This window comes from Sceloporus occidentalis, unplaced genomic scaffold (genome assembly GCF_023333645.1).
Source record: "Sceloporus occidentalis isolate IW3139 unplaced genomic scaffold, rSceOcc1.0.p SCAF_7, whole genome shotgun sequence".
NCBI lineage: Eukaryota > Metazoa > Chordata > Lepidosauria > Squamata > Phrynosomatidae > Sceloporus > Sceloporus occidentalis.
The window spans coordinates 12,589,745-12,608,320 of record NW_028316987.1 but is presented as its reverse complement, the minus strand read 5'-3'; the positions used below and the strand labels follow the sequence as shown (position 1 = coordinate 12,608,320).

The following is an 18,576-nucleotide window of genomic DNA, read 5'->3' as shown; positions in this document are numbered from 1 at the left end:
TTTTCTACTTTACTTTTCATAGGAAAAAGGAGCTGCTGCCCAAGAGATGCAAAAGCTTCCGTAGCTTACTACTCACCTTGTACTTTTCATTTGCAAACAATACTGAGGCTCTATGGAATTTGCAGAGGGGGTTCTTGGGGTCAATATTAATGGCTTTGTTCAGAGTATCCAAAGCCTTTTCAGATTTCTTCAGAGCATGCTGAACCTGAAAAAGAGTGGAAGTTATAGTTTACTGAATATTTAGACCTATCAGTGTCCACATTTTGGGTCAGGACTAGAAAGGAGGTGCAATTTACTTACGACTCCAATGTGGCACAATAAGACAGAGCTCTGAGGGTTGATATGAAGTGCTTTCTGGAAATGCATTTCTGCAAGGCTGAACTTCTCCTGTTTGTAGTAAATCATTCCCAAACCATACCTAGCAATTTTAAAATGAGAATGTCAAGAATCCATTGTCTGCATTAATCTGACTACTTTTGCAGAACCTGCAACAATTGTTCAGTCCTGTTTGGTACAGATGAGCGATGTTTCCTTTAAAGTACAGTCGCCCCTTCTAATATACACAGAGGAGCGACCTCCGCTGTTTGCAATGGCACGCGCACCCTTGCCACACACATGGGGGCATGCTCCATTCAAGCCTATGGGATTTGAATAAGTGTGGACATCAATTTTTGCGGAGGGAGTGGCCTGGAACAGATCCCCCATGAAAACGGAGGGACTTTCCATTTATCACAGATCTCATTCATTTAAACTCTTTGCTTAATGCACTGAATGGGGCAACCATAAACAGGGGCAGTGACATACAAAAATTTATGAGTTCCTGAAAGTGATATGAAAACTTCAGTATGCTGCAGATATTTTCAAAGGCACCTATAGCACTGGAAAAATGTGTTACTTGGACTGAAGTGACAAATGGAAGAGAAGATGGATATAAAACAGAAGACTTGGAAAAGACAGTAGACAGACTTCTGAAGCATGAATTAGGGGACAGTCTAACTAATACTTTGGGGAATGATGTATTCCCTGCTTTTTGCATTCCTAATTTACTAATTAGAAATATGTCTTACCAAGCATTATAGTGCCTAGGATTCATTCTAATTGCATTTCTAAAGCAGGCTAAGGCTTTCTCAAGTTCCTCCGTCAGCACAAATTCATGCCCTAGGAGAGTGTAGGCATAAGCATAATTTGGATCAACTTGAATGGCTCTCTGGAAGAACTTGATGGCAATGTCATGTTCTCGTTGCAAGCTGAAGCAATTTCCTGCAGCGCACCATGCCTAAAATAAAGAAAAGTAGATTGGTAGATGTGCCATGCCACAATATTTCCCCACTACTTTTTTAAAGGCATTATAGTAACGTATGGGACAGTACCCTGGTGGCGCAATGGTCAAATGCCTGTACTGCAATCACTCACTCACAAATCAGAAGGTTGTGAGTTCAATGCCAGCCAGGGGCTTAGGGTCAACTCAGCCTGGCATCCTTCTGAGGTCACTAAAATGAGTACACAGCTTGTTGGGAGCAATTAACTTACACATTGTAAACCACTTAGGGAGTGCTTAAGTGCACTGATAAGCAGTATAGAAATGTACTTGCTATTGCTATGTCCCAGACATTACAATAAAAAGTAATATTAACCTCCAGTTTCTTATTCTAAATCTAAGAAGTGAAACGGAAGCCATGTGTGCTTAAAAAGAAGAAGAATCAGCCATCACATCAAATTAATACCTCTGGTGAATTTTTATCCATATCAGTTAAGTCTTTTGAAAGAACTGAAAGAGCCACATCCTTCTGCAGATGCCACAGTGTTGTTGAGTAGATTTCCATGCCTTCTACTCTGTAGTTTTCAATCCTTCTTACTTCAGAGAATATCCTTTCAGCCTATGAGAAAAATTAACAAGTGCATTTCAACAAAATGCAACTAAAGATGAAAACCACCCAAAACATTCTGCAGGATCTGTTTGGGGCACAGTGTATGTACATACTGTTCATCCATATGGCTTCTCAACAATATTTTAGTTTCTGTTCCAGGGATGTTATTTCTTTGATGCACTTTGAAACATTTTTATATTTAGGATGCAAGACTGACCTTCTGTCCCAAAAAGCGTTTGTTGTTGCTTTTCTGCACGGACCAGGATTGCACAAGTTTTGCAAACTACTATTGAATCCCAAACGCCAACTCCAAACACCACTCCCACTTGTGCCCACACATTTACCAACTCATAGGGAAGTTCCCTCTTTCTTACGCTAAAGCAAGTAGCCATATTTATAATGTGGTGCAGCTTTTATAGAGTTTCATTGCCTACTGCAACAAATAAAACACCTTGGTATTTCTTAATTCACACTGGTAGATCCTTTTGCAGCAAGAAATAAAATGCATAAGAAATTAAAACAAATGCTCCAAGTATATAAGGTGGGAAATGAAAGGACATCAAAAATCTATTTTAAGAAGACCAACCTGTTCATGGCCTCAAACAGATGGATCTGATAAAGTGGGCTGTGGCCAATCCAGTGCTATTCACACAGCCCCACTACAGTGAAGATTTATTTCCATATCCCCAGAAATGTGTGAGAGTTTCAGCCAAACCACTCCAGAGAAGACAATACTTATTGTTTCCCTTGGAGGTATACTTCAGCTTGACCAGAGTATAACGTCTACTCCAAAAAGGCATAAAGTCAGGGCAGTTCTTTGCCAGGAAACTGTAAGCAACCATTATAATTTTTCTACAATGCCCAAGATCAGTGCAGCCTCACAGATTGCTTTGCATATTGATGTCTTCTGCTCTTTGTCTGTCTGTGTGAGCTCATTCCCTTGGCCGCTTCTTTCACCAGTAGTGGCAGTTGAGAAACTTTTGTGAGGCTAGGTAACTGGGCATCACTTCTGTGGCTAAGAGCAGGGCCATTTTGGGACAGACTGACTCACTGGAGCAAGTAGTTAGAGCACATGGCAGTAGGGAAGAAGCAGCAGCAAAAAGGAATTTTAAAATTTCACACCCTGCTTAAGCTTTGTGAGCTTTGCCAGGATTTGGCTACCTGGGTGGAACTGCACTGCTGCTCCTGTTTTATTTCATCAGACAAGCTAAGAGTTAACAGAAGAAACAATGTTTGGGAAGGGGGAACTTAAAGGTCTGTGGGGGAGACATGATGCTTGGTTGCTCCTTCCACGATTATCGAGTGCTGCTTCAAGGATGATCGGGTGCAAAGGGAGCAGTGACTGTGTAGCCAGTCGAGCAGCAACAGAGAAGCCTACCTCTGCCGGCCTTTGTCACAAGACTGGCATGGGCAAGAGGCTTCTAAGTCTTTGCTCAGCCAGCTGCATGGTTCATGCTGACAAGGTAACAGGGTGCAAAGAGAGCAGCAGCCGAGATTGCTTGTTCTGAATCTGCAGTAAAACAGTAGATCTACTACCAAGAAATACCCATGGGATAGGGTGCTAGGGTTGTCACCCAATAGGAAAGTGGGCAAAAAAGTTTGGACACCAATGTCCTAGATTAACACTACATCTAGGGTACAGTAGCATATCAGAAATGTTGCATGCCTGGCACTGATCAGTGGAACACCATTGCTGGGCAAGTCTGTATCAGATGGGGAGGTGCCCTGTTACATGAGAAAATTTTCAAATGGAGTAATGCCAAGAGCACTTATGAGCCTGAAAGGTGCCCTCTGTTTAGAGTTGTTAAAAAGGGTAAAGAGTGATAAAAATTATCACTTGTTAATTGATTCTGAAAACATAGTGTGGGGGACAATATTTATAAAGCATAGTAGTGCTTATAAACAACTAAGAATAAAAAAACATGTCATGTCATGCTTACCTGCATATATTCTGCAAGCTCAAAGTAAGCTCTTCCAATATGGCACAGTACCCAGCCCGTGTTGTAGTGATGAGAAGGCAAATGACTCAGTATATGAATTGCTTCTTTACAATTGTACGAACATAGTGCTAAATATCCTTTCCCCATGTCACGAAGAAGGCTCATCAAACCTTCTAGGAGAAAAATGCAATAAATATACAAGAAACAAAGGAAGGTAAGAAAGTACCTGCCTTAGACTGTCTGCATCCTACTGGCTACAAAAATAGCATATAATCTTGAGAGGTCCAAATGAAAATGCCTAAGGTTTTTCATTTTTAATTATACAATAAATGTAATGCCAATAGAAGCTACTAGTAGATAAAGTACTGGACAGAACAGGGGAACTTGGGCTCATATTCACATGTTGAACCCAAATTATATTTTACTCATAAATACCCTTTGGAATACCCTACATATATGCCAAAATAGCAAGAAGGGGAAGCGTTTTGATTATTTCCCCACCACTCAAAATTTTTCTTTGCTTCGGAGAGTACTAAGACTTTGCATATCATTCTAATTGGGTCAAAGAAGGAGGATCTATTTTAGCTGGATTCAAACTGCAGTGTTCTATTCATTTCTTGTTTTTCTCTTACTCTCCATGAACAGCTTTGGGGACAGCAGAAGCTAAACTACTTTAAATGAATTCTTAGGAACACACCACACACCTGCTGCTGCTTTCTGTAATGTGAATGCCTGGATTTGCGGTGTTACAGAGGCAATCTTTCCTTCAGAAATGATGGACGAGTCAAGTTTGGTGATTTCCAAACTGTCATTAATGTTGGGCTGTGTGATCCCTCCCTTATTGGTTTTACACTTTGTCTTTCGGTTTGCAATTTTAGGTGGAAACTTCATTTTTAACTTTTTACTATTCTCCTGTGAGAAAAGAACAAACATTTTTAAGACTCTTACTCCACAACCAAAACAGACAGCAAAGCAGAATATTTAAGGATCAAAATTTGGAGGAACCCTCTATGGTAGGGCTAGGAAACTCTTGGCTCTCCAGATGTTTTGATCTAAATTCCCACAATCCCTTTACATTGATGATGTTGGCTAAGGCTTCTGGGATCTGATGTGCAAAACATTTGTAGGGTCAAAGATTCCAGTATAAATGTGGTGACACAAAGGGAGAAACACTGAGAGACAACTAAGGTGGCATTCCATGTGTGTGCATGCGCACCTGCATATATAAGGTGGAGGGAGGGAGAGCGAGCAAGCAAGGACTATACAGTCCTGCAAACCGCACCCACTTTTGACCCTGGACTCATGGATTATTTGTCACAGATCAAAAACCCATTATAGGCAAAAGACTCCCCACTTCTGTTCCACTTACAAAATTAGACAGAAAACACTGTCATCCATTCCAAGCTCCTCCTCCACAACCACAAAGCAAAGTCTTCCAGCTTCTCAAGGACCTCTCTACACATCACCTACCCATCTACATAATTCTACAACACAGTTTGCAAAACTCAGACAATAACCATCAAGCTAATAAGACATTTAGAAGAATCCTAGTCGCATATCAAATCTGATAGCTTTGGGCTAGTTTGTAATTTCATCTATTAACTATTAAAAACCAGATACCAAACACAAAAAGGTTTCCATCCCACTTCCACAAGGGAAAGCTGCATTACAGCCAGCTCTGTGTCCAGGTCTACATACTAAACCATTTCCACCCAATATAAACTGTTTGGCCAATAAAGGAAACAGATAGATGTTTACAAACGAGATTTCTGTCTCTATATTATGATATATTTCAAAAACTATACATTTAGGGGTGGCACAAACAAGAAAACTAGTTTACGGAAGTTCTGCTTTACTACATGCTTTTTACAAATTATCTATTCTTCTCCATAAGGGGACAAGGCAGGTTAAATATCCAAATAAAAATCAAACAGATGATGAAGCAGTCAGGGATAAAAAACAGAGTAGCAGAAAAGGCTAGATTTAATTCCAGGTTGAGTCTCCCTTATTCAAAATATTTGAGACACTAAGTGTTTTGGATTTTGACATTTGCATATACGTCCATAAAAAATATCTTGGAGATGGGACCCAAGTCTAAACACAACATTCATTTATGCTTCATATACATCTCATATACATAGCCTGAAGGTAATTTTATATATTATTTTTAACAATTTTATGCATGAAATAAAGTTTGCATACACTGACTGAACTGTCAGGAAGCAAAGGTGTCACTATGTCAGCAACTCATGAAAAAAAGTTGATTTATGGATTTAGTTTTTAGATTTTTATGCCAATTTTAATGAATAAACTGCCTTGAGAAGATTATTTACTCTTAAATGAAACTGTGAATTGTCTTCAAATATAAATGAAGGAATGCATTCATATACGTGTATGATACCTCCAATATCTGAATAAATTAAACTTCACAACTATATACGATTTATCTGTACCATTAACATCTGATCTATTTATAGAGGGACAAGTGTGATAGTTGAATTTGTGCTGAAATGAGGAAACTTGCAGCACTTTAAAGACCAACACACTTCTTTACAGCACAGGCTTGTAATGACTTAAAGTCACTTGAAATATACAGTTGGCCCTCCTTATATACGGATTCAAGCATCCACGGCTTGAAAATATTCAAAAAAAGTATACATTTCAAGTATTAAACCTTGATTTTTCCATTTTATATAAGGAACACCTTTTTGCTATGCCAATGTATTTAATGGGACTTGAGCACACATGGATTTTGTTATTCACGGGGGTTCCTGGAACCAAACCCCAGCGGATAACAAGGGTCCACTGTACTCTGGCCCGTTACAGACGGGCTTAAAAGTACGCGTGGAGCACGTACTAGGGTTAAGGCGGGGCGGTGCTTCTGCACCGCCCTAACCCTAGTGCCCGCTGTGCACACACAAAATGGCGGCGGCTGTTCCACACAGCCGCCACCATCGATACGTCATGACCGCGCCGCCTCCAAATGAGGCGGTGCGGTTGTGATGTATTGGGGTCGCGGCAGGGTGCCTAGGGCGCCCTTTCCGCGACCCCGGAAGGAGCTCCGTTTCGGAGCTCCTTCCTGGTTTGGTCCGCTGGGCGCAGCCGTCTGAAGGCTGCGCCCAGCGGACCAAAGGAGAAAGGGGCCAAACGGCCCCTTTCTCCTTCTCCCTGCCGCCGCGGGGTGTCCTTGGGGCTTGAAGCTCCAAGGACACCCCTTTCCAGGCTGCGGGGAAGGGGCCTTTTGCCGCTTCCCCGCAGCCCGGAAAGCGGCGGATCGGGGCCTCAGCGGCTGCCGCTCTGAACGCTAAGGCCCCGATCCAGTGGGGAAAGTTGCGCCTACAGGCCGCCCCAAAGGGGCGGTCTGTAACGCGCCTCTGTTTCACTAAAGCTTATTGCTATGTGCCTCAAGTTATGTATGACTTATTATGGTAACCCTAAGGCAACCTCCAACCATACATGGAGAGAGAAATTCCAGAGGTGCAAGCAGGATTCAGAAAAGGAAGGGATACTAGGGACCACACTGCAAACATATGATGGCTAATAGAGCACACTAAAGAATTTCAAAAAAGAAGCAACATGTGTTTCATAGACTACAGCAAAGCATTTGATTGTATAGATGACGAAAAGCTATGGAACACACTTGAAGACATGGGGGTGCCACTACATCTGACAGTCCTGATGAGGAATCTGTACCAATGACAGGAGGCCACCATTAGAACAAAATTAGGAGAAACAGAGTGGTTAACAATAGGCAAAGGAGTCAGACAAGTCTGCATCCTATCACTCTACTTGTTTAATTTATATGCTGAAAACATTGTAAGAAAAGCAGAATTAGAATCAGAAAAAGGAGGAATTAAAAGAGGAGGAAACAACATTAACAACCTAAGATGTGCAGATGACACCATAATATTAGCTGAAGACATTCAGGAATTGGAACAGTTAATAAGGAAGTTCAACGATGAAAGTGCAAAGGCAGGCCTGATGCGGAACATAAAGAAAACAAAAATAATGACCACAGAAGAAATATACAAATTCAATCTAGACAACAAGAAAATTGAAATCATTAAAGAATTCTGATATCTAAGATCAAACATTGACCAGAATGGAGACTGAAATAAGAAGAAGACTAGGAATGGGAAGGGCAGCTATGAAAGAACTGGAAAAGTTACTGAAGAGCAAAGACATACAACTGAGCACTAAAATCAGAATCCTTAGGCCATTGTATTCCCAATTAGCATGTATGGATACCAGAGCTGGACAGTGAAGTAAGCAGATAGAAAGAAAATCAACTCATTTGAAACGTGGTGCTGGAGAAGAGTCCTTAGGATACTGTGGACAGCCAAGACAAACAAATGGGTTCTTGAACAGATCAGACCAAGGTTTTCCTTGGAAGCTAAGATGATCAAGACTATCGTACTTTGGCCACATAATGAGAAGGCACTAGAAAAAACAATAATGCTAGGAAAGGTAAAGGTAGAAGAAAGAGACAAAGACCACAAACCAGATGGATAGACTTGATCAGGGGGTTATGGGCAAGGCTTGCAGGATCTGGGCAAGGCAGTGGAAGATAGGGATTCTTGGAGATGGCTCATTCACAGGGTCACCGTGAGTCGGAACTGACTCGAGGGCAGTTAGCAACAACAACAACAAAGGCAATCCTATCACAGGGTTGCCTAAGGTTGCCCAGTGGATTTCCATGGCTGAGTGGAGATTCAAGCCCCAGTTTCTAGAGTCACAAAAAGTGCTCAAAGTACTACACCACGTTGGCCCTCAACATAACACTAAAGTTCATGCTGTATTAAGTTTACTAGTAGCATTTCAATTCCACCTGTAGTTCCAATAAATATTTTTGAACCCCTGCTTTCACTTTTAAAAATATTTTTTAAAGAAAACATTGCCAGAATGCATATCTCATTCTCCAGCAACACTCCATACTGAGGTTATCAATGGCAGCAGCAGAAGTCCATTTACCTTTGTTGTAGAACTATCACTAGAGAAGAGGCGTGAACTTCTTCGAGGCAGCACATTAGGTGGAGCAGCAATGGTTGGGCTCAATACCTGAGGTGTAGTACTGAAAAGAAAACATCCAAATGGTCAATTCATCCCATTGATATTTGGGTGCAGGAAGCACCCCATCTTCACTTCCCAAATATAAGTACAGGAAGAATAACAATAACAGGAAAAAGCTATGAAGAGGAAAATATAACTGGGAACAGGAGGGAGAATTGTAATCCAGGTTCAGAGACACATTTCATACCTTGTCTGTGGGCCTGAACTTTGCGTTTGTGCAACAAGGATTGGCGTTACTTCCCGGCTATTGCCACTTTGTGAGAAGACAGACTTTGTTCCACCTTGGGTTATTCTGGTGACCGTCTATATAAATATATATATATATGTATATAAGTATATATAACAGTGCTGCAGATCTGATGCACTATTATTGATCAGCTGTTACTACTGGTGACTTATAAAACCAAGAGGGGGTGACATTCTGTTAAACATATTCACAATTATGCAATTAATTCATTATGTTACTCAAGCAGCTGCATGATCAACTGAAAATGGAATGCATACAAAATCTCTAAGGATAATCCATAGGCTTTTCGAAATGTAGCTTAATGTGATTTCCTTTTCTCTACATTTTTAGACAAATCCAGTTCAGTCCTTCCTTTAGTGTTAGCTGAGATGGACTCCTGTGAGAAACTCTGCTCTGAGGTCTCACGTGGCTCTATGGTATGTAAGGTTACTCTGTCATCCTCCTGAAATTTTGGCAGCACTGACAGTAATGGCAGCTTTGATGGGAAAGGCTATGGGCTCAGAAATTCGAAGATGTTCACCACCAAGCTTAAATTGCCCACCCTTATGCTACACCAGAGAACTGACAGAACAAGTTGGTTTTCAATTAATATGATGTATTAGCAATAATCAGCTTGCTCATTGTGGCCCTTTTTTCTTTGGAAGTCTTTCAACAGAGGTTTTATGAATGTCTTTCAGGAGTGTTATAATAGTTAATTCCTATATTTTTACAGCAGAAGCAGCGGACAATAACAATACAAAAGACTTCATCATCATGTCAGTTTAAGCATTCAACAAGTCTGAATAAAACTGTCAAGGAAAAGAAGAAATTCTTCAAACACACACAAAAAATTACATTTTAAATTAGCTCTCTCCTCCTCCAAGCTTCCTTGATTAGCAAAGTCTTTCTGATTTTATAAGAATGACTTCTGTGTATTTACTGCTTTTAGGTAAATCTCCCCTATCTCATTCACACTACTCTTGATATTAGTCTCCATGCTCTGCACATTTACTGTAGAGGTCTGATCTGTACCTACAACAGAACAGAGTCCTAAGGTGGTACAACAGGTTGCATCATTACAGACTGTATGTTGGTGTGCATTTTTTAAAAAATGTTTTCCTCCACATGAACTTAATGATTGCTTAGCAGTTTAGCACAGCAGGGAGTGGAGAGCCATATAATTCCTCTAAACATGGTGTGATCATTTTAAAAAAGAAACTAGAAAGAAGCTTTTTTACTTTAGGAACTTTCAAAGAGTATACCTCTACTCTACTGCCTCAATATTCTACCACCTTGAACTGAATCCTCTTGGAAGGAATACTGTGAATATCAAGTGGAATATACTGCTTATGCACGATAATACTAGTAACTGGCTTTTCTCAAAATGCATTTTGCTTTTCTGAATGAACACTCAGAAGAACCAAACACAGACAGCCATCTGTTCCTTCCTACACAAACCAATGTAAGGGATGGAGGGAGTGGCAGAAAGATGCTGGTTGGATCTAAGAGCATCCAGTTCATTTAAGGAAAACCCCACATAGACTATTCTCTATCAAACCACTGATGTCCACTGCTCACTTTCTACTCACAATGGTAAGTCTGGTGGGTGGGAGGCCACTGGATATAGATGGACTGCCAGAGACAAACTATTATGAGTGCATCCACTAAACTGAGATTATTTCAACAGGGTATGCACTCCCAAACTGGGAGGGTTCATACTGATACCCCTCCACTCACCAACGCTAAATGAAAATCCGTAGACAGTACTTGTAATTAAAAGGTTCTACTATTTTCTAAAATAAACACCATGCATCTGAATTAAGAATGAAATCCTTTCCACAACCTTGGAATACTGCAAGTAAATAATTTGCAGATTATAGTTGTTAAATCTGAAAGCTGTTTTCTACAAGACTCCTTCTCTATGAGATTTTTGAAGCAACAAGTGTCTGACCTTCTGGCGGTGAAAAAAACTGGATAGCAAATCTACAGAAGCAGACATCCCTCAAGACAAAGCTGGAAATTTTCCTCTTGCAACCTTTCAGAAGGAATTGTCAGAACTTTGTATCTGCTTGCCTTCAACCTTACACTCACACCCTTGAACTCAAGGTACCTTCTTGGAAGGGGCTCCTGGAGGTGGCACATCAATTACGGAAGAAGAATTTGTGCAGTTTTGTAAATAGGATCCATCTCCGGGACTAGGGGTTTCTAATGGCAGGATTCCAAAGCTGAGAAAACACAAGGGAGTGTTTCAAAACATGCATGTTTCCTAAAAGGTTATGGTGTGCGTGTGGGAGAAAGAGAGAGAGAGAATTTCACTTCCTAACAAAGAGCAACGTACAGGTCTCAGAAATAACATGATGTCCAAGAATACCACTACACAAGCAGACACCCCTGAGCATCCATCAGGCTGCTTGCACCTTCTGTTTCATGTGTGCACATGTGTGTGTTTTAATTTAACTATTGCTGCAAAGTAAACAGTATTTTCTAGTTCCATATTTTTAAAAAAAAAAAAAAAATCAGTAATCCCTGTGCTCCAGAGGTATGATAGGCTATTACAATTCTGTTCTTCAAGATACCCAGAAAGAAAAGTATGATGGGAGACAGCAAGGAGTGTCTGGGGTGGGGCTAGAGGAAGTAGGAAAAGTATATGTGGTTTACCTGCACTGTGTATACATTTTGCCTGTTCAGATTTGTCTATGTGTGTTTTTGGTTTTGGTGCGACATTTGGTTTCCTATGTTTTTTTCCAAATAGTATCATTTTGTCTTCTGTGAAATGAGGATTGTGGCTTATGCCGGGGGGGGGGGGGGGGCTGTTATCTGGCATTTAGGACTCAGACTCCATCTCTGCCTTGTACTCAGGCTTTGTTTTTTGTTTCCCCCAGAAATTACTTATCTGTGGGCCTTACCTATTTGTTTTCTGTGAAATAATTGCTGAAGCAAAAAACTGGATTAAAAAGAGTAGTCCTTTGCTGAGTATGTGTAAACAGCAAAACAAATAGAGAAGGGGAGTGCAGATGATTATTTAGCAGCTAATCTCCTCATGTTTTCAAAATCCATAGATATATAAATTTGGATACCAAAATGGAAATTATTAGAAAGGTGGTGGCTGGTGAAAGAAAAAAAATACCTAGATGCTTTTGGAAGGAGTCTTGAAGTGGTCTCTAGAATATTCCAAATGTTTGTTTGTTTGTGCATTATTTACTTGACTTGGTTCTTTTATTTCACATGTACATTCTAAATAAAAAGTCTGCTGAAACATGTTCAGGTTGCTGTTGTTTTTTGTGGTGTAGGAAACTATTCCTATTCTTTCCGTGTTATTTCTGTTGTTGGAAGCAAGATTTCTGTTAAAGAAATAATGTCCATCTACTTTGTTAACTGAGGTATTCCTGTATACAGGAAAGGTATACACAGAGATGGATCTGTTACTTTTATGCAGGCAGCATAAAAATTGGTCTGCCTCTGTAAAAAGCACAGAATGACAAAATTTTGATAACAATGGCAATGTTCAGAAATAAAAGGAAAAACATTTCACATCTCTCTGGGAACCACCAACAAGAGAAGTTGAAAGGATACACTTGAACTTTCAATATAGACATCAGGGAACCACTGAACTGCTTGCACTGCATAGCTTTTGTTTCTAGTTGTTAATTTTGCACTTTCCCTCCTGTATGAGCTCTAATCCATGAAAACATGCCATTGTAATTTATACAGGTCCACAGGTCTCGCTGGCGTGAACCATGTCAGAGCACTATGCTCAGAAAACAGTCTGTTACTCTAGTGCAATGCTGAGGAACCCATGGGTTCTATGCAATCTGCAAGGAAGGTTTTAAGACTACTAAGAACCCCTGGAGAAACAATATGAATTTTTAAAACTCACAATACTCAAAGGGCACAGAGAACAATATGATTTTGGACCCTTCAAAACATTTTAGGCTCAGAAGATGCCCGTTTATAATCAGAAAGTAAAATGGAAGTGGCCTCCTGACTCAGAGAAGGCTTCTGGACCTGAAACAGCCAAAGGGTATAAGGACATGGCAAAATTGCCAAACACATCCACTACAGGATGCAGTGGACATTTTGAGTTTAATTTTATTTTTCAAAATAAAAACAAAATAAAGGGAACAATAGGCTATGGTTGGGGCCTTTTGAAGGGCAGGTGTGGTCCAATGACATTGGGTCACTGCCTATCCTACCATTTGTGGTTCTAGTGTTTCAGGATACACACATGATTTTCTCAGAATACTCTGGCTCCAAGGGCCTACCCCAATGCCAGACACTACAGAAAGAGGCTCCTCAGAGATGGCACTTTCCTCCTCCCGATGATGCTAGCAATTACTTTGCCCATCTTGCCTTGCAGCTGCTGTGTCCACAGCCTTTTTCCTCCTGCTGCCACTGTCTACCTTGGCATAGATATACTGGTGTAGTGCCCTAACAATACCTATATTGCTTCTCATATAGCAATATTCACTAAATGAACAGGGAGGAGAAGTTGTTATAGGATTTCAAATCACCTACCTTGGTGTTAAAGGACTCAGAGCAGCTGGTCCACCCAGAAGACTCCGGCCAGTTTTTGGTTTGTTTTGAGCCTGTTTAGTTAAGAAGGCAGTTCCTGATCCAAGAGGTACAGCATCTGGTGAAATTACAGCTGAGTCAATATAAGAGATGGAGGAATCTGTGTTGGAGGAATATTTAGAGTTGGAGGACTCCAGGTTGAGTCTGTTTAATTCCTGAAATGGAAAACCATTTTTTTGAAAAAAGCAGTTCACAATTTCTTTCTAAGGACCACACACACTATTAAATGGTGGTGGTGATGACAGCTAAAAAGAGTTACCAAAAACTTACAAGTGTGTCTTGTGGTGTTTCCATAAGAACCGTCTCTGGCTGTCTGTGGGGTATGCTGTGATTAGACACCACTGTTGTGCATGTGTTAGGCAAGCAGCTGCTGAAGTTTTGTATAGATGTTAACTTAAATGTTTGGTCAGGATCTGGCTTTTCACCTGTAATCCAAGATAGGGAGATTTGGGGCAGGGGAGAAAATATATTCATGATATAATACAGAGAAGTAAACAAACATATATTTTTCTCACCTAACTTGATAGTATAGAATTATTTCCTGGAACTTGTTGTTCCATGATGCTATTAACAACCAATAGTTTAATTTAAAACAGAATAATAAGGGTATGCAACTGCACAACCGTACTCTCCAATGTTTACCAGATGATTTCTCAAACAGTTAGTATTAGAGAGACTTTAGTGGAAAACATGTAAGAACCTCATTGCTGACTGCAATACTTCCTGAGAGTGTCAATTCTTCTATGGATTGATAATACACAGAGCGCATTGCTAGGTCAGGTCAAAGTCCTGCTAGACCACAGAGAACCATTACAGCAGGGGCAAGCGACACCACTGTGTTTTGATAGGCTGAAAATTTCTGGTGTATCTTTTTTCATTTGCCTTCCCTTTCCAATTCATATCCTTTTTTAAGGGGGGGGAATTGTATATATTATATATTTTAAAAAGGTTGTACGCCACTTTGATTGTAGAAACAAAAAGCGGGATATAAATTAAAGTTTTATTTTTATTATTTTATACAAAACCATGAATACCTGAGGTTGATAAAAAGAATCCACCTGTTCCCCAAGAAATAATAAAACCTACCTATTTCACATAATGATTCAAAAGGGGACCAGAGGAAAGGATTTAAACTAAGGCTCCTTTGGTAACATTCAGATCCTTTGGCAAGCCGATCTGTTTTGCTGTTAATGAAAGAGGTAGAGAGAAAGAAAGAAAAGCACTGAGGAGGGAATTCAGCAGGAAAATGAGAAGAACAAGTAATCCCGCATGGTTTGGATAAATAATGTTCTAAATCTCTCTTACATTAAGTTAGCAATATTTTGAAGGACATGGCAACATTTACACAATTCCTAATTTCAAGAATTTGTATTGCTCCCATAATACTGTACAGGTATATTAAATAGAGTGCAGGAGGACTAGTAGACAACTTGACTATGGGTATTCTTTGAAGAATGTGATTGGCTCTGCTGTCCTGGGACTTTCTGAAACAATGGGTGCATTTACAATGTAGAAATAATGTTGTTTGATGCCACTTTATATGCTGGAGCTCCATCCTATGGAATCATGGGATTTGTAATTTTACAAGGTCTTTAGCCTTCTCTGCCAAAGAGTACTGGTGCCTCACAAAACTACAAATACCAGGATTCTGCATGACATAGTTATGGCAGTCAAAGTGATGTCAAACTGCATTATTTCTACAGTGTAGATGTACCTATGTTTTCTACCACAGGATCATTTGGAAGCCACAGGAATCATAGAATCATAGAGTTGGAAGAGTACCACAAAAGCCATCCAGTCCAACTCCCTGCCATGCAGGGATATATATATCCCTAAATCTCTGTATTTTAGTCTTGCAGAAAAATGTTTCCCCTGATGGCAAATAGTCAGCATAGATTCACAAATGATCTTGGCAGTGAGATGGGAGGGAGTTCCTCTCTACCCTTCTCCCGGATTCTGGAAGCATTCTGGGGCATGCATAGTATCTGGGACACCAGCACAAGAAAAGAGAGACCCTACACTTGTCTCTAGACTCAGGAAGAGGGCAAGAATGTTCTCTGACCTCCTGCTTGGCACTAGAGGCAGTAGCTAAATATTCATCCTTTTTTGCTGCTTCCAAGTGTTTCCGAAGGTCAACACGACATCAGGGAAGAGACCATGTCACTTTCCCCAGTTAGGGGAAGGGAAAGTATGATGATAATCATAGATTTTGGTTAGATGTTGTCCAAAATTTGTGGACTCTGGTTGATTAGCTCTGCCATTGTGATTTGACAGAAGCTTGCAGCAAAGAAAAACTTCCAACTTTGCATAACAGGTTTGTACAAGATAAGCTCTTTTCTTTGGAGGAAATGACTTTCTAAACATCTTGGGACTTCCAGATGTTAACATTAGGCAAAATACTACAAGAAGATACATATTTCTTAACTATGAAAGTGCCTTATACAGTCAGACCATTAGTCTATATATCATGTCAAAACAGAGAAGGGAATCATGCAGCTCTTTAGCTGTTATTAAATTGCAGCACCCAGCAATTCTTACCATTGGCTAAAATCGCTGGAGTTGCATACCAATAACATCTGGAAGGCTGCACAATTTTCACCATAAACTAGATTTTTCCCACATAAGTGGACATACTCAGGAAGAAGCATCCAGTCTGCATCTTTACCATACAAGCAGAGGCACTTATTCACAAACAATTCATATGCTGTTCTTTGCTTGAATAGCTACAAACTGAGGCATAGGAGCTGCACACCTGAAGAAAGACACATAAGAACATTCTGGAAGGAAGGAGAATGCAAGGAACAATAGCTTATCCTTAAAAAGAAAAGAAAGCCATACCAGTACACATGCCCCAGGAGCGAAAGTGTGAAGCATGCAGAGTCACCAAACTCTGTCACAATGTCATCATGGCTTTTCTGTTTGTTGAACACTCCACCAGACAGAATCTGTTCTCCTTCTGCAAGTCTGTTTTAATGTAATAAAATAACAATGAAAACAACGATGGAGAAAATGAAAAAGAAAAGAAAAGAAAGAAAAGTGTAGAGGAACAAAGTGAATGATCACACTTGTAATACAACCAATAAAAATTCAAATCCTTGCCCTGTCACAGACAAGATATATGTCTCAGGGCAATTCCCCATTTACAAAATGGGCACAAGGGACTTTTCACATGTATTGCTATATACATGGTACTTTATATTAAGTAACCTGCCTGCCTGCCAAATTTACCAACCTTACAGAGAAAACCTTTCCATAGCTTCTTTACCAAAGTCGACCACAATGAAGCTATTTTTGCAATGTTTGTATGGATTCAAGTGCCTTTCCCCTGGCTTAGTGTGCATGGCATAAGCCTTGTTTCCACAAACAATTTCAGCAATATAAATGTATTGCATGTCAGCAATGTTGCTGGTGAAAGAGCTGCTTTTCTAAGTACTGTCTTCTTCACTGTCCAGGCCTTCACCATCGAACAATACAATGGCAGATAAAGAAAATTATAAAAGAGCTTCAGTATGAGTGATGAAGGAGAAAGTGTAAGGAAAGAGGAATAAAAACAAGCTGATTGCCTAACCATAATACTCCATCCATCTCCTTTAAAATGTTAACACTAATCAGTGTGCAGAAAGAAAGAAAAAAGAGAGCTGTAAATGTTAAGATTAAGCACAGCCCCTTGTGTCCCTTGCATTCTGTCCCTAGGCCTGCTTCCTCATTAGATCCCTTTTTTCTCAATTCCCTTGTATTTTTACCAGCCTTTATCTCCTTCCCCCGTCCTTAGTCTTCTTCCTGTTCTACTCATTTCATTCCCCCTGTTTCTAGATTCCTTGTCCCATACCTTTCTAGATTCCTTGTCCCATACTTTGCTTCCCCAGCCTGAGACTTTCATGATATAATAGCAGCTCAGTCAAGTTTCTCTGCAAGAGAAACTTGCAGATGACAGATATCAAAAATCTGTCACGTTTATAGCACTCTAAGTGCTGGAAATGCTTAACCTTTACAGCTCATCTTGTTCAGTATTTTAAAATCCCAATCTTTCCCCCCCTCTCTCTTTTACACACACAAACACTCACACTTTGTATTTTTTCACCACTGCCTTTACAAGACCTTCAATACGTTTAGTAAAAATGAATTCCAAAACAGAATCATTCCAAGATCTGAAGAACCAATGGATAGTGTTAATAGGCTTCAAAATAAAACAACCTTAACTTTCAACAACACTAACAAATTATAGAGGCAACTTACTTGCTGAGGTCAACACAGCACTTGGCAAGTAAATATTTACACTGTGGGGTGGTACAGCTGTGTCCTTTAAGGAGCCTGTATGCCTTGTATGCTTTTCCTGAGCGATAGTAACAGGTTGCCAATAAGAACAGGGCATCTTCTGAGTGAACTGTAGAAATGGAATGGGGTACAAATGGAAAGTATTATCATCCTTTTATCATTCATTTTATTTAGTGAAGTAAATTATAATCCTTCCACTAGCAACCATGACAAAGCTCCACACATTAGCACTTTAATAGTAGGGGTAGACAACTTGGGCTGAACTGAGGGCTGAACTATCACTCAAGCAACTACTGCCAGCCGCACCAGGCCAGAAAGCAATTTTAAAATCCTCTCCTCCCCTCCAAAAAAAATCAAAATTAGAAGTGACCAGACATTTCCTTCTAGTTTCCATTTTTAGCATTAGAGGGGTGTTCAGAATCTATGAACACAGAACCACTGCTCCTAGACACAACCTAAGTGTCAACTTCCAACCCACACACACACTGGGACAGGGGATATCAGAGGGGGTTGAAAGCTTCAACTTGGGGTTGCATGAAGTCTGTAAGCTGCACGTTGCGTACCGCTGCCTTACAGGAACAATATTATCAGCTCTACCACAAAAAACTGTCAACATGATCAATTC

At 40.1% G+C, this 18,576-nt stretch overlaps 1 protein-coding gene across 3 annotated transcripts in view; it reads right to left on the bottom strand.

Annotated features, from left to right (window-relative positions):
• LOC149309201 (cell division cycle protein 27 homolog) overlaps positions 1-18,576 on the bottom strand; it is a 32,628-nt gene that overhangs the window by 5,643 nt on the left and 8,409 nt on the right. The window contains exons 3-16 of one of the 3 annotated variants that reach the window (XM_089531937.1): positions 17,913-18,060; positions 16,515-16,640; positions 14,763-14,860; positions 13,947-14,101; positions 13,620-13,831; positions 11,215-11,329; positions 9,066-9,181; positions 8,780-8,879; positions 4,513-4,720; positions 3,809-3,981; positions 1,725-1,877; positions 1,068-1,276; positions 301-418; positions 77-205 (exon numbers count right to left, since the gene is read on the bottom strand). In XM_089531937.1, coding sequence (XP_089388063.1) covers positions 77-205; positions 301-418; positions 1,068-1,276; positions 1,725-1,877; positions 3,809-3,981; positions 4,513-4,720; positions 8,780-8,879; positions 9,066-9,181; positions 11,215-11,329; positions 13,620-13,831; positions 13,947-14,101; positions 14,763-14,860; positions 16,515-16,640; positions 17,913-18,060 — 2,060 coding nt within the window. Of the gene's footprint in view, positions 1-76; positions 206-300; positions 419-1,067; positions 1,277-1,724; positions 1,878-3,808; positions 3,982-4,512; positions 4,721-8,779; positions 8,880-9,065; positions 9,182-11,214; positions 11,330-13,619; positions 13,832-13,946; positions 14,102-14,762; positions 14,861-16,514; positions 16,641-17,912; positions 18,061-18,576 lie in introns of those variants that run through there. The other 2 variants (XM_089531938.1, XM_089531939.1) reach the window with 2 other exon arrangements.